Source organism: Camellia sinensis, chromosome 14 (genome assembly GCF_055761805.1).
Source record: "Camellia sinensis isolate YWXY chromosome 14, ASM5576180v1, whole genome shotgun sequence".
In the NCBI taxonomy this organism is placed as follows: Eukaryota; Viridiplantae; Streptophyta; class Magnoliopsida; order Ericales; family Theaceae; genus Camellia; species Camellia sinensis.
Window position 1 is genome coordinate 132,941,153 of NC_138974.1, and position 15,678 is coordinate 132,956,830.

At 31.4% G+C, this 15,678-nt stretch overlaps 2 protein-coding genes across 3 annotated transcripts; one reads left to right on the forward strand and one right to left on the reverse strand.

Annotated features, from left to right (window-relative positions):
- Positions 1-537: 537 nt before the first annotated feature.
- On the forward strand, positions 538-9,561 carry LOC114283525 (UDP-glucuronic acid decarboxylase 2). The gene is made up of 7 exons (XM_082904262.1): positions 538-1,327; positions 1,416-1,563; positions 2,484-2,563; positions 5,056-5,139; positions 6,587-6,661; positions 7,633-7,725; positions 8,953-9,561. The coding sequence occupies exons 1-7, from the start codon at positions 725-727 to the stop codon at positions 9,187-9,189; spliced, it is 1,320 nt and encodes a 439-aa protein (XP_082760388.1). The 5' UTR covers positions 538-724; the 3' UTR covers positions 9,190-9,561.
- Positions 9,562-11,158: 1,597 nt separating this feature from the next.
- LOC114283524 (uncharacterized) lies at positions 11,159-15,462 on the reverse strand. Of its 2 annotated transcripts, none has more exons than XM_028226379.2 (7): positions 15,327-15,462; positions 15,073-15,124; positions 14,058-14,082; positions 12,959-13,033; positions 12,559-12,663; positions 12,333-12,452; positions 11,159-11,453 (listed from the first exon to the last, which is right to left on the reverse strand). In XM_028226379.2, exons 2-6 carry the CDS (start codon positions 15,075-15,077, stop codon positions 12,336-12,338), a joined length of 327 nt encoding a protein of 108 aa, XP_028082180.1. In that variant the 5' UTR covers positions 15,078-15,124; positions 15,327-15,462; the 3' UTR covers positions 11,159-11,453; positions 12,333-12,335. The 2 variants fall into 2 exon arrangements, with proteins under 2 accessions (XP_028082180.1, XP_028082179.1); XM_028226378.2 differs by having other exon boundaries at positions 12,340-12,452; positions 15,327-15,461.
- Between the last annotated feature and the right edge of the window lie 216 nt (positions 15,463-15,678).

The following is a 15,678-nucleotide window of genomic DNA, read 5'->3' on the forward strand; positions in this document are numbered from 1 at the left end:
GTTTGGTTTGAATTTTTTAAATTAAATTTTTTAAAAGTTGAATCTTTTAATTTTTGTATTTTTTTATTTTTAGTAAATATTTTTAAATTTTTAAATTTTTAAATATTTTTTTAGATGCACTTTACTTAAATGTATCTAAAAAGTAAAAAAATTGTGAAAAAATATTTTAAAAAATTAATAAATACATAAAAATATAAAAAATGTACTAAATTCTTGTTTTTTTTTTGTATTTTTAGTATTTAGTGAATTTTTAAAAGATTTTTTTCAATTTCTTTTACTTTTTAAATATATTTATGTTAGGTATGTTTAAAAATTAAAAAAATTGTTAAAAATATTACAAAAAATTTAATAAAAATAAAAAAATAAAAAAATAAAATTTTCTTAAAAATATTTTTAGAAAATGATAACCAACCATGGTTGTTCATAGTAGCCACCACCGTTTACTTTTCAAACCGAACCAAAGGACAATTTCGTAATATCATTCAAATCAAAGCCACTATTTAAACTCAAAACTCTTGATAGATTAATCCCAAATGCACCACAACCATCGATCACTCGCCGGGGAAGAAGAAGAAGTTGATCAAATAGCCACCGCCACTGCCGCCCCCTAAATTTAGACCCATTACTTTCTCTCTCCAAACCCCAATCATCAATTCAACCCTTCTCTATTTATATATATACAAACATATACATTTCTTGAGAGAGAGAGAGAGAGAGGAGAGAGATGGGGTCGGAGTTGATCTACAGGGGTCACGAGACCCAACCCACACCCGACACGTACTCGCCGAAGCCTCACAAGCCATGGGTCTCCGTGATTCGTCCGATTCGTTACATGCTTCGAGAGCAGCGACTCGTCTTCGTCCTCGTCGGCATTGCCATCGCCACCCTTGTCTTCTCTCTCCTCCCCTCCTCCTCTAACAACCACGATTACACCCCGATCTCTGACTCGCACTTTCCCACCGAGTCAACTCAGCTTACCCACCGGTTCTTCTACCAGGGCCATGGCGGGTACGGGTCGATGAATTCGGGCGGGAAGGTTCCGTTGGGGCTGAAGAGGAAGGGTTTGCGGATCGTGGTCACGGGCGGGGCTGGGTTCGTGGGTAGCCACCTCGTGGACCGTCTGATCGCGAGAGGAGACAGTGTGATCGTTGTTGATAATTTCTTCACGGGTCGGAAAGAGAACGTGATGCACCATTTTGGGAACCCGAGGTTCGAGCTCATCCGACACGACGTCGTTGAGCCACTTCTATTGGAGGTGGATCAGATCTATCACCTCGCTTGTCCCGCCTCTCCTGTTCATTACAAGTTCAACCCTGTCAAGACTATCATATCCTTGATCATGAAATCAATTTTACTTTCTGAATCTGTTTTCTTCTATTTTTGTTTTTGGAATTTCTTAATTCTGGGTTTTTCACAAGACAAATGTGGTGGGGACTCTAAACATGCTTGGGCTGGCAAAGAGAGTCGGTGCACGGTTCTTGCTAACGAGCACCAGTGAGGTGTACGGTGATCCCCTGCAGCACCCTCAGGTCGAGACTTACTGGGGCAACGTCAATCCAATCGGTGGGTCAGGTTTTTCCTACAGTAAATTTTTTTGAGCAAAAAATACCAATTAATGATAGTAGTTTCAACAAAGATACATGAAAATTTTCCATTTTTTGCTGGCTGGTATATGACAACATTCGCCGGCGAGTCCGTACATGCTGAAGTTAGCAGCGGCATGAGCGTGGCGCTTAACATGCACCGTAGATAGAAATCTAACGCTCGTATGTTTTTTAATAGGAAATGTTTCCTTACCGTCCGTAATTGGATTGGAAGTTGCTGTTGGTTTGTGAAAACTCATTATAAGTCCTGGTAATTCAAATCGTTTAATTGGTCAAATTTATTGGATATTTTATATTTATAAAAAATTATATTGATCGGATATCGATAATTATGTAATTAAATTAAATTTTTATAAATTTTTTATTTTTATTATTTATTTATTTATAAAAAATTAATTTAATCACATATTTATTAATATTTAATTAACGTAAATTTTTTATAAATATATAATACATAACGAATTTTATATATTAAATAATTTAAATTATTTAAACGGAACGTGTGGACTACGGAGCAACAGTATCCTCCAATACGGAGTGAGGAAGCCATTCCCTTTTTAATAATTGAGCCACGTGGAGAACTGTGATTAGGATATGACCTAGATCTCGGTCCGGGGGTGGAGGTGGAATAGTCAAAGGGATGGGATGAGTTCCCGTGATTAGGGGTGGGACCACTAATCCGACGGTTGAGGTTTACTTGGATCTGGGGGGTATATTTGTAAAGAGGGGTGTATTTGAAAATGCAGTCGCGGAGGCACACGTTTCGAGCGTGAAGTCCCAGATCTGAGACGGAGTTCGTGGTGATTATAGTTGTTGTGTGGTGTGTGTGTGTGTGGTCCTTGAATTGAAACTGACGTGGGTGGGTTTGGACGAGGACAGGTGTTCGAAGTTGTTACGATGAAGGAAAGCGTACTGCCGAAACTCTGACTATGGACTACCACCGAGGTGCTGGTGTTGAGGTTTGTTTTTTTATTTTTATTTTTATTATTATTTTTTATAAGTTACTTAAACTACAAGTACAACTTCTTATAAAGATTTTAATTAAGTTAAGGCTAAGTTTGGGAAGTCCCAAATAAGCCAAAAAGTCAAAAAGTTACTCAAAAAGCTAAAAAGTTAACACTATTCACCAAAAGTCAACAATTACGGCTGCACAACTCCCAATTCAAATTTTTCTCTACAAATCAATTTTTACAATTTTTTATTACACATTTTTCAATAAAAAGTCAAAAAGTTAACCCAAACATCCATATTTTCAACCTCAATTTTTTAGTCCAAAAAGACAAAAAGTGCACTTTTTTAGTCTTCCCAAACTTGGCCTAAGTTTGGCTATCTTAGATAAGGTGTGGTTTAGGAAGAGCTCATTTGAATTCTTTTAGTTCTTTGAGCCACAAAAGACAGAATAAGTTATTTGAGTCACAACAGACAAAACATCACATTTAATCCATAATCATTACACTTCTCTCTCACCAAAAAATTCAAAAAAACCAAAAAACTAAAAAGTTCTTTTCAAACCAAGTTTTTGAGCCCAGGCTCAAATAGCCAAAAAAAGCCAAAAGCCAACCCACTTTCCAAACGGAGGCTATGTACATATTTTTTTATTTTTTTATCTTTTTTTTATCACATCATCTCTTTACTTTTTTACATATCTTTTCGTAAAAAGACAAAAAGTACATTTATTTAGGTCATCCCAAACAATCCCTTAATATAGAATTATTTTTTATAATTTAAAAAATTATAAATATTTTTTTAAAGAAATTTTTATAATAATTTTTTTTAAACGGCTCTCTTATATAATAATAAAATTATTTAAATTATTAATTAAAATATATTTATGATATTATTAAAAATTATTAATTAACTTAATAATTTATTCATAAAATGACTAATTGTTATCAAATTGGAAACGTTGAAGACGTGATGTAATTTTAAGAATTACATTGAGAGCTCATTTGACATAAATTTTTTGGGGCTTTTGGCTAATTTAGTCTCAAAAAAAAAAAAAAAAATTAAATTTTTTAATTTAATAAGACAAAACATCACATTCAATTTATAATCATTAATATTTTTTTCTTACAAAAGTCAAAAAAAACGTCCAAGACGAGATTTTTTAACCTCAGGCTAAAATAATTAAAAATTCAAAAAGTCAAAAAATCAACTTACATCTTAAACGAACCTTAAGGCCCTGTTTGATTTTGGAGATATGAAGATTGGGATTGGATATTATATCCGGTGGGGTCCATATATCCCATGTTTGCAATTTTTTTTTGAAGGGGATATAATATCCGGTGGGATTGTATATCCCCCAAAAGTGGAGGATATACAATACCACCCCCCTCCATTATATCATATCCTCTTGGTTGGGATATGATGTAAAAAGTCCAATTTAACCTTTTGTCTATCTAACATAATATAATTTAATATATTTTTTTGAATTTAATATAATATAATATAAATATTATTGAATTTAATATAATATAATATAATATAATATTATTTAATTTAATTTAATTTAATTTAATATAATTTAATACAAATTTTGAATTTAATATAATATAATATTATTGAATTTAATTTAATTTAATATAATATAATTATTGAATTTAATTTAATATAAATATTATTGAATTTAATTTAATTTAATATAATATTATTTAATTTAGTACAAATTTTGAATTTAATATAATATAATATTATTTAATTTAATTTAATATAATATTATTGAATTTAAGTTAATATAAATTTTGAATTTAATATAATATAATATTATTTAATTTAATTTAATATAATATAGTATTAAGAGGGCAATCTTGGAAATTACTTGTTATATCCCACAATATATTTTGTAAAACAAACATGCATAACATATATCCAATCTTATATAGCCTCCGTTTGGGAAGTGGGTTGGCTTTTTGGCTTTTTGGCTTTTTTGGCTATTTTAGCCTAGGCTAAAAAGCTTGGTTTGGGAAGGGCTTTTTGGCTTTTTGGCTTTTTTGGCTTTTTTTGTGAGAGAAGAATGTAATGATTATGGGTTGGATGTGATGTTTTGTTTGTTATGGCTAAAATAGCCTATTTTGTTTTTTGTGGCTAAAATAGCCAAAAAAGCCTGAAAACCATCTTGCCAAACAGAGGCATATTAAGTCAACAAACATGACTTGGGGGATATGCTATCCAATACCTATATCCTATTCATTATATATCCTGACTAAATCCCACATCATATTATATATCCTCCATTTTATATCCAGCGAAACAAACGGGGCCTTAGGGATTTGTATTTTAAGAAAAATTCAAGGGTGTATTTATAATTTGCCCTAAAACTTATTACTATTATTAAACAATTAAGGCAGGTAAATACTACTACTTACCATGCATACCTAATTATTTATGTGTTTGGTATTTTTTTTGTATTTATTGACGAGTGAATGAACAAGGAATGCATGAATGTGTACAGGTGAGGATTGCAAGGATATTCAACACATATGGGCCAAGGATGTGCATTGATGACGGTCGTGTTGTTAGTAACTTTGTTGCTCAGGTTGGTTGCCTACTCCCTCTCTGATTTGATAAAAATAAATATTAATGTTGTGTTTGGTAGGAAGATTTGAGAAGGGATTTGGAAAAGAAAATAAAAAAAATACGTGAAATGTAAATAAAATATAGTTATATTTTATCTAGTTTCATGCACTTTTTTTTCGTTCTCTTTTCAAATTTATCTCCAAATTTTCCAACAAACACGGTGTAAAAGGACATTTTTGAAATTTCAAAAATGGTTTCCACTCTGAAAAAATATAGTTATGCTCAGGTTGGTTGCCTACTCCCTCTCTGATTTGATAAAAATAAATATTAATGTTGTGTTTGGTAGGAAAATTTGAGAAGGGATTTGGAAAGGAAAATAAAAAAAATACGTGAAATGTAAATAAAATATAGTTATATTTTATCTAGTTTCATGCACTTTTTTTTCATTCTCTTTTCAAATTCATCTCCAAATTTTCCAACAAACACGGTGTAAAAGGACATTTTTGAAATTTCAAAAATGGTTTCCACTCTGAAAAAATATAGTTATATTCTAAAAACTAGACCAAACATAATGGGTAAAAGTTAGATATGGCTACTTTGTAATGTGAGATTAGATATGAATTGTGATGATAAGTAATTGTAAAAATAGCTTGCTTGGTTCTATTTTTTCAAAAACACTTTTTAGAAAATTCTACTTTCTTATTTTTTATTTTTTTTTGTTTTTATTGAATTTTTTTAATATTTTAAGTAATTTTTTTTTTATTTTTTAGACACACCTAATATAAATACACCTAAAAAGTAAAAAATTTGTAAAAAAATATTTCACAAATTCACTAATTATCAAAAATATAATAATTCAGTATATTTTTTGTATTTTTATGTATTTATTAATTTTTTTAAATATTTTTTTACAAATTTTTTACTTTTTAGATATATCTAAGTAAGGGGCATCCAAAAAAGTAAAAAAAATGTTTAAAATTTTAAAAATATTCATTAAAAACAAAAAAACACAAAAATAAAAAAATTTAAATTTTAAAAAACTTAATCCAGAAAACTCGAACCAAACACACTGTGGGACTAATGGGTTTGCTAAAAAATTCCTACAACCTTATTAGTTTAATGTATTGACTTTATGTCATTCTAATGATATTGGTAATTTATCTTAGCCTCCGTTTGGCAAGGGCTTTTTCAGGTTTTTTTGGCTATTTTAGCCACAAAAAACAAAATAGGCTATTTTAGCCATAACAAACAAAACATCACATCCAACCCATAATCATTACATTCTTCTCTCACAAAAAAAGTTAAAAAAGCCAAAAAGCCAAAAAGCCCTTCCCAAACCAAGCTTTTTAGCCCAGGCTAAAATAGCCAAAAAAGCCAAAAAGCCAAAAAGCCAACCCACTTCCCAAACGGAGGCTTAGACTGATTAAAAAGAAAGACAAGTAATTGTTATGGCTATGACTGCGCAGGCCCTAAGGAAGGAGCCGTTGACGGTGTATGGTGATGGGAAGCAGACGAGGAGTTTCCAATATGTTTCTGATTTGGTATGATTTTTTATTTTTGTTTCTTGGATTTTCATGAATAAAAAATTTTTATTTTGAATTTGGGTTTTCAAACTTCGACAGGACAAAATAATGTTTTATATATCTACTTTTTTTCTTTTTTTACATTCTTTGATTTGTTTAACTGGTTTCTTTCTGTACATTTGAGTGAATTGCCAACATTTGGATCATTCCCCCCACCTTTGCAAATGTATTTTACCCCCAAATTTTATTATAATCCCCAAAACTGGCATTATTGAAAGCAACTTGTAAATGAATAAATAAAAATTAGCTGCATAGATTCAAAGTTGCAAATAAGATAAAATGGACTTTTCAAACTGTTATGGTGGGTAGTAATTACTATCTATTAGGGGTGTTTATTTCAGCTTTTCAAAGCTAACTTATAGCTTTTTGTTTTGAAAAAGTTATTTTGGACTGTTTGGTTAAACTTATTTCAAACAGTTTCTGATTTTAATAGCTTATTTTAACTCAAAAAAGCTAATTCTGAGAAGCTGCTCATCCCTTACTTCTGATTATCAGTTTTTGCTGTGTACATGTTAATTTATAGTTATACTCATAAATTTTTATATTTTTTATTTTTTTAAAAATAGAAAAAGACGCAAATGGAATATAGATTATTATTATTATTTTTTTATGAGAAATGTAGACAAACAAAAAATAAAAATTAATTGAAAAAGATATTTCACAGCTTATTTAATAAATACTACTCAGCAACTTAAATCTATAATCTAACAGTTACACCAAACAGATTAACAACTTCTGATTAAAGTCATAATCTATAAGCTATTTTAACAGCTACACCAAACGGGACCATTAACCTATGTAATTGTGAGTATATTATATATTTCATAGATCTGAGGTTGAAATATTTTAATTTTGACATAATATGTACTTGATATTGATACCATTTCCCGATGATATCTCTGGTTGATTTTTTGTGTTTGATTTGGAAGGTGGAAGGTCTGATGCGGCTAATGGAAGGAGAACATGTAGGACCTTTCAATCTTGGAAACCCCGGTGAATTTACCATGCTCGAACTTGCTCAGGTAGGGTATATTATCAGTATTTTTTTTACTAAAGGGTCTCTGGGTGTGCTCGCCTTTCCTTATTCACATCTCTATTTCCATTAAATTAAATTTGTTTTATCCATTTATCTGTTATAATATGTTTTTGGGAGGAAATAAGAACTTCACTGGATTAAATTATCTAAATTTTGAAAAAAAATACAGAATTCTCTGAAGTGTGATTGTGATGCAACTCCCCCCCCCCCCCCCCCAAAAAAAAAAAAAATAAATATAAAAATAAAGGAAAGATAGAAAAAAACAAGTTGTAAATTGTTAGGAAGTGTGTGAGGTGTGACATATCACACGAGATATTTGCTTCCTCTGTCAAGAAAGTTGCTTTTATTTTTTAAAATTTTTTATTTACTTTAGCTGGATATTAGAAACATGAATGAACCGTGTTATACAAAAATCTAAACGATAATGATTGTGACTGCGATGGAAAATTTGTTTTAAAACAAAAATACAAAAAGAAGATACAAAGAAGAATTTCCCATATATGAATTCATACTGGGGAATACGGAAAATTGAGCTAGATGTCACCTCTCACCAAAGTCTATAGGGATAGGTTATAAAACTTGAGGCTAATAGAAGAATCTAGAATTTCTTTGAACATTTAAGAGAATGGTAGAACTTGTACATAATTCTAGAAGTGTATCTTTTAAAATAAGACATTTGAGAATATGTAGGAAGGATCTAGAATCCTCTCTGCTCCTACATTTATAGAATGTTCCTTGTAGCCTGTAGAAAGGAGAGAGGCCTGATTTGTTCAAATCATCCAAGTGGATAATCAAAGCATTCTCCACGAGCTTGTCTCTCTAGAAAGTGTAAATATTTTCTAGCTCTTTTCCAACTAGGCTTACTTGGGTGCAAACCTGGTGGGTGTCGCAGCATTGCTTGTATGTGTAAATATTTGGGTGTCAAAGCATTTCTTGTATGTGTAAATATTTTTTAGTTCTCTTTCAAGTAGGCTGACTTGGGTGTCAAAGCATTTAAGGGTTGGTTTGGCATGAACTATATAATCCATCTTTTTATCTTTTTATTTTTTTTCCATCACATTACCTCTCTACTTTTCTATACATCTTTTCATAAAAAGACAAAAAGTGCACTTTTTTAGGACATCCCAAATCAATCCTAAGATTGCACGGTTGACTTAGAAAAATCAATGCCATGACATAGAGCTCTAAACACCATATTATTATGTTGGTGCAGGTGGTCCAAGAGACAATTGACCCGAATGCAAAAATAGAATTCAAGCCTAACACAGAGGATGATCCACATAAGAGAAAACCTGATATCACAAGGGCCAAAGATCTTCTGGGTTGGGAGCCCAAGGTGTCTCTTCGCAAGGGTCTTCCCCTAATGGTCTCAGATTTCAGGCAACGCATCTTTGGTGACCACAAAGAAGACGGTGGTGCCACCACCTCTACCACCATGTCCTCACATTAAGGATGAAGTACAATTTTGAGTGACAAAAGTAGAAGAAAATGAATATTTTCGAGCAAATATAAATTCCAAATCCTTGTGATTGATACAAAAAAGGGGCGACAATTGCAGTAAGATTAAGCCCCACGTTTTTCTCCATTGAATAGTTTTGAGCGGTCTCCCTTAGCATTTTTTGTCTCATCCTTATATTTTATTGTCATATTTGGAATCAGATAAGAAAAAAAAAACCAGATGAGAAAAAAAATATCATTTAAATGCTTTGTTATACTTTTTAGATAGCAAGTTTCGCTTGCAAGAATAATTTCTACCCTATCTTCTGTTTATATGTGATCTATAGTACTTGTTGCATTAATTATATTGCTTTTTTGTATTTAAGACCTTTTCTCCTTGCAAAACAGTCAAATTAAATTAAATTTACTTATGTTGGCTTTGAATATTCTAGAAAATATTTGTAATTCTTGTTGCATTAATTGTATTGGCTTTCAATATTCAAGAAAAGATAAAAGAGCAAAGTAGAACACGAAAAACTGAGCACCCAACGAGCAAAAATAAAATCTACTCCCTCTCTCTTAAGCAAAATTGTCGCATTGTTGCTTTGTTTCAGCTGGTTTGTATAAGCACAGAAGCAGCTTAATGATGATGTGATAATAATGTGATTTTTAACATTAAGGCCTCGTTTGGCAAGTGGCTTTTTTAATCAAAAAGTCAAAAAGTCACTAAAAAAATTAAAAACCAACAATTCATACCAAAAAGTCAAAGATTCTCTTCTCTCTACTTTTTGCACATCTTTTCGTAAAAAATTAAAAAGTCATTCCAAACATACTAGTTTTTTTTAGTTCATATTTTAGCCAAACAAACAATGATAGAGACCACTAATTTTGGAGCTCTAAAAAGACCACTAATGACATGACACTCAATAAAATAAAAAAAAATACAACACCAAGGCCAAAATTTCAAATCTTCATGGTGGGACCACTGCCACATCATTAGTGGTAGCACTAATTAGTGCTCTCACTTATTTTCCTTTAACCAAATAATTAAAAAATTACTAAATTAGTCTGTTCCCAAACGAGGCCTGAGAGCTAATTTGGTGGGTTATGTGAAAAACTCCATTGGTACATAAAATGCATACAAAAAAACATTACAAAAATAATGGCCTTATTTGGTTTGTGTTTTCTCAAAAAATTTTGAAAAAAATTCTCTACAAATAAGTTTTCAAAAGTGAGAAGCCATTATTATGAAGGCATTGTTATGAATGTTTTATTTTAAAATGAGAGGCCGTTATTAAACTACATCCATAATGAAGTTGTTTGATACAACTTCTAGGGATAACTATAACTTATTCTAATTTGAAAATTTGTGGCAAATTGTTTAATTTAACTTTTATTTATAGCTTATTAAGTAAAAATAATTAAAATAATTTTTTTTTTAAAAAAAATTGATTATTTAAATGCTAGGACAGAGATGCATTTAGCTAAAGAAAAAACACAACGAAATAGGGCCAATGACTGATTGCTGGTTGACGACACACCCAACAACCCTAAAATTCAAATCCACACGTACTCAAGTTGGTACACCACTAAATAAAGAGGGAATTCAAAATTCTAGATCTCCAATTTCTGTCCAGCAGTGCCGAAGCATAATTCTACATCTCAGATTCCTAGCCCCATTGTTATGGAGAGAGATACTTTTTAGTACTTGCAATTGGTGCCCCATTTAGTACTCCAGCTCCCAGAAAGCAACAAATCAATTTCATAGACCTCTTTATATTCTAAACTCAGAAGAACGTATATCAAAGAAATTTAAAAACAGCTTTCGATTTTAGAGTTTCCAATTAAAAAATAAATAAATAAAAAAAAGTCAGTTAACAGAATGCATATTCTCCAATTTAACAACAATTCATTCAATATGGCTTCTTTAATCCTTGACTAGAACAAAAATCTGAAAACATGAATGGAGGCTAAGCACTCTATGAAAAATAAATTTAGGTGTTTGCTATATAAAAGAAAAAAAAATCCAAATAGTTAGAAGCATCAGGAGAACTTAACAGTAGGGAAGCCGGAAACAAAAACAAATCTCATCAAGTCATACCAACAACCTTGGTTCAAGTAAATATAATAATTTCCTCAAAAAAATAAAGAAAAGAAAAAGCATATATAATAATGACTTATACATAAGGCCAGAAATTGAGACTACAAAGGGAACTGACACTCTCCAAAAAACTCCAGAATCCTGTTCTACATCTCCACATGCCCGCCTGCACATACCTGCATCAAACAAGTTATTTATAATAACCACCACTGTTACAAGTTCAAAATATAGCTTCGACTTCTTCTTTTTTTTTTTTTAAACGGAAATGTAGCTTCAACTTCAAAATATCAAGTCAAGTAGTAACAGTTACTCCTAATAGGTGGTCTACAAACCATAGTTGCCCAACACTTCGTCCTTCTCCTTAATGCTGTGTTTGGTTGGAGTTTTTGAGGTGGGATTTAGAAAAGGAATGAGAAATGTAATCCTATTTATGTTTGGTTATAATAAAAAATATATGGGAAAAGAAAGGGGGTGAGAAATAAATAAAGAAATAGGATACCTTTTAGGACATCAATTCTATTTTATAACCAACACAACCAAACATAGTTGGGATTTAGAATTCTATTAATTCTTTCTCCTTTTCCTTTCATTTCCATTTCTCTTTCCATTTCCCTTCCCAAATCCCCCAACCAAACACAGCGTAAATGGACAGACAAGATTGAGCTCTATGAGCATATACAATTCAGAATACAGAGAATGCTAACTTGTATACCAATCAAAATATGTACTTATTTTGGAACCGTCCAAGATACTGTCATCAGAATGCATGTTCTAGTCTTCTACAGAATATATCTAACCTTTTTTATATAAATAAACTATAGAGGCACCATTGGGGTATGACCACTGAACACCATTGGGGTATGACCACTGAACACACGACAAATACAAAACAAAGTTCTCCTATAAAAACTAAAGAAGAATCGCGCAAGTATTTATACTACTATTACAACAAAATATCACATAAAAGAGATCTCTCAGAACATGGATCCAACAAAATTTGAATTCTAAAAATTGTTCTACTTGATCAATGAAAACCATAGTGAAGTGAAGGAGACCTCTCACTTAGGGTTTCTAAGGACAATAATCACTGAATCTCCTCGAAGGAACATCTTGCTAATGAACCGATCTTTATTAACTGGTTGGGCCTTCTTCTTGCCTTTCCCAGTCTTTGGTACCTGACAAACACACAAATTTGAGATGTGCAACTTGTATGGCGGTTGACAATACAACATTAACAAACAAAAATAAAAATATAATAGTTCTTAATGACATAGAACTCACTTCTGTCCACATCTCTCTAACATTTTCTAGGACCATGTTGCAGTGCCGATCAAATGCTCTCACGCGGCCCAGAAGCTTTTTGTTGTTCCTGCAGTTAATAAGCACCTGATTGGTGCAAAAGCGTCAAGGATATATAATCAATAAACAAATGCACCATAAATCCAGTTGTGAGAAGTAAGCAAATTAATACATAAACAATTACCTCGGGGTTTCACAACCCATGTCTAGATAAATGAGAACTCCAGGGACAGAACTAGAGGATAAACAATTTTTTTTTTCAAATTCAACATGCCACGAGGACAACCGCTTTTAGCCATTTAAAGACTATGACCCTTCTATCAAAATTTCATGGGTACAACAACATTATCCTCAATTTACAGGGATGAAAATTATGCATTACCTGTGTGTTGTTTTTAACACTCATCATCAGAACAGAAAGAGGCCCAGTGCTGAATTCCTCTTCCTCATTTTTGACCTGTCACAGACAGTTTCAACGAATTTTATATTATAAAAGGAGCATGGAGGCAGAAACTACAGCAAATAAAAAATGTAAACAATAACTTAAAAAGTCTATTTTAGCAGGAAGATGAAAAATGATGAATATGTCAAATTATACATATATATATATATATATAGCCCTCCCCGTGCAAAAAAATATTACAGTAATTAAAAACAAATTGCTTCCGGCAAATAAAAAATTTAATCAGAAAACACATTCAATACACACTTCACAATAAAACATACATTGACACCCCATCCCTCTTTTTCATTTTTTTCTATAAACAAATCAAGTATTATTTAGTCAATAATTCATCAAATCAAAGGCAATATAAACCATATACTTTGGCAAAATCATGCTGCAGGCCTAGTTAAAATTGACCTTCAACTCAAACCTAGTTGAGCACACACTGGGTTCCCTAAAAACGTGGAAAACAGAAAGTACAAAGAAGGGGATGACAGAAACATCTTCCTAAAAAACGCAAACACAACATATATCCAAATATCAAGCTTTGTGACCCAATGAGATGGAGTTGGGGGAGCAAGTGCTTGCAAAAATGCAAAATGAGGCAACAACAAAGTTATAAATCGAGTATATTTTTGACGAACAATTTGAATATGGGGGAATAAAAGTGGCACACTGCCTCATTTTTTCAATGGCAACCAAAAAGATAAAAAGAATAGTAAAGACTACTCTAAATAAGTGACAAACAAATAGAGTAAAATGAACAAAACTAGCAAAATTATCTTGAATTTTGTTTATAAGAATAAAACATCTTATAATTCTATAATCAATGGAAGATTTCATCATAGCAATGGTTCGATTGATAAAGAAAGAAATGACTATTCTCAATTGAAAAAAAAAAAAAAGGAGTATTGATACATTGCAAGCATAAAGAAAGATGAAAACATAACTACTACTAGGAAAATAACTGTAAATAAGACGAGTAATCACCTAAGGAATGAAATTGCAAATAATAATAATAAGCAGGACAACTTACAGTGGCATCCTCATCCATTGGACGACTGCAAAAAAACAAAATGCAATTAGTAACTTGCACCCAAGTTAATCATAGAAAAATGATACAGTAACAAAGGTAACACAATTCTCATTCAAAACATAATAGAGCGTCCCAAGTACAGTAATATATCCTTGTTATGGTCGTACATTTATTCGAAAACAACTTCTTTTTTTTTCTTTTTCTTTTTTTTTTTTTCCTTTTCTGTACTTACCATAAATTACCTTGTAAAACAATGCCATTTTCACATCAAACAACAAATTTCCAGAAAAAGGTTATGCTAACAGCCCTATGATTGTCATTTACAGTGGAGATAATGAGAAAATAATCAGAATTCCAAATCAAACCACATATTCTTAAAGGAATTTCCATACACTTTTCACAAGTACATCAAAACTAATGACGACACATTTGGTGGTCATTAACATTGTCCTTCACGAAAAGTACAGGTTTGCTGAATTTCACTGGATGAATGGGCAAACAGATTTTGATGGCAAAAGAAGATAGAAAATCTCTCTGGGTTTTTCAAGTATGGCAACCAAACCAACTTAAATTCCAAAACCACACCAAATGGTTCTTAATCAGTTGCAAATGGAATCGTGAATCTAAAATATAGCTATTGATAGAAAAATGTATAAATTGTCTTTTTTAAGTTCTAAAGCCAGACACAAGTCGTTAGTTTATTCAACTGTAATACTCCACCCCCAATGCCCTCAATAACTTCAAACTATGTTTGCATATTAAGCGTCCTTTCAGTCGTAAATACGAGATTTGCAACCAAAATGCTAATTGGTAACCTAATTACATTGCAAATAAGAAGTGATTATCACAAAATCAGATCAGATCTATAATAAGTGAAAATTAAAGAAGAATAAGGTTGTGGGTTTTGTTTAAAAAAAAAAAAAAACTTGAACATGTTTTGGGTTTGGGGAAAATTAGGACATCATGTTCAAAACAACTTGAAACAGATAAAATGAAGAAGAAAAGTCGAAGATACCTCATATTGAATCAAGCCCAGGATGTAAAACACAATAAACCAGTGAATAAACCTGCAAAAGGGGGGACGAGTTACGGTTAGTCAACTATTGCAAAACCCTAGAAAACAGAATGCTAGGGTTTAAGAGGAAAAAAATATTTAGAAAAAGAAAAGAAAAGAAGAAATGTTAGTGTTCTTGGTCTACTTTATCGCAACGCTAGGAAGAAAGAAATTCAAAGAATATAAACGAAGAAGCCATGGAAGAGAACGCTTACCAGATTAGCTCTCGCTCCCACTCCAACGCCCGATTTCTTGAATTTTTTTGTTTTTTTGAAGGAGCTGAGAGAACGAAAACTCGCTCCATAAAAATAAAACAGAAGAAAAAGTGAAGCATTTTTAATTTATTAAATATTTAAATTAGAATTTGATTAACGAGTATCTTAAGAATATTGTTTAATAATGTTTAAATTAATTATATATTATATGTTCCACATACTCCCATGTATTATATACAAGTATGCTAAGTTTTTTTTTATCAAGGGTTGGTTTGGGGTGTATTAAAAAAGTGCACTTTTTGTCTTTTTACGAAAAAATATGCAGAAAAGTAGAGAGGTGATGTGATGGAAA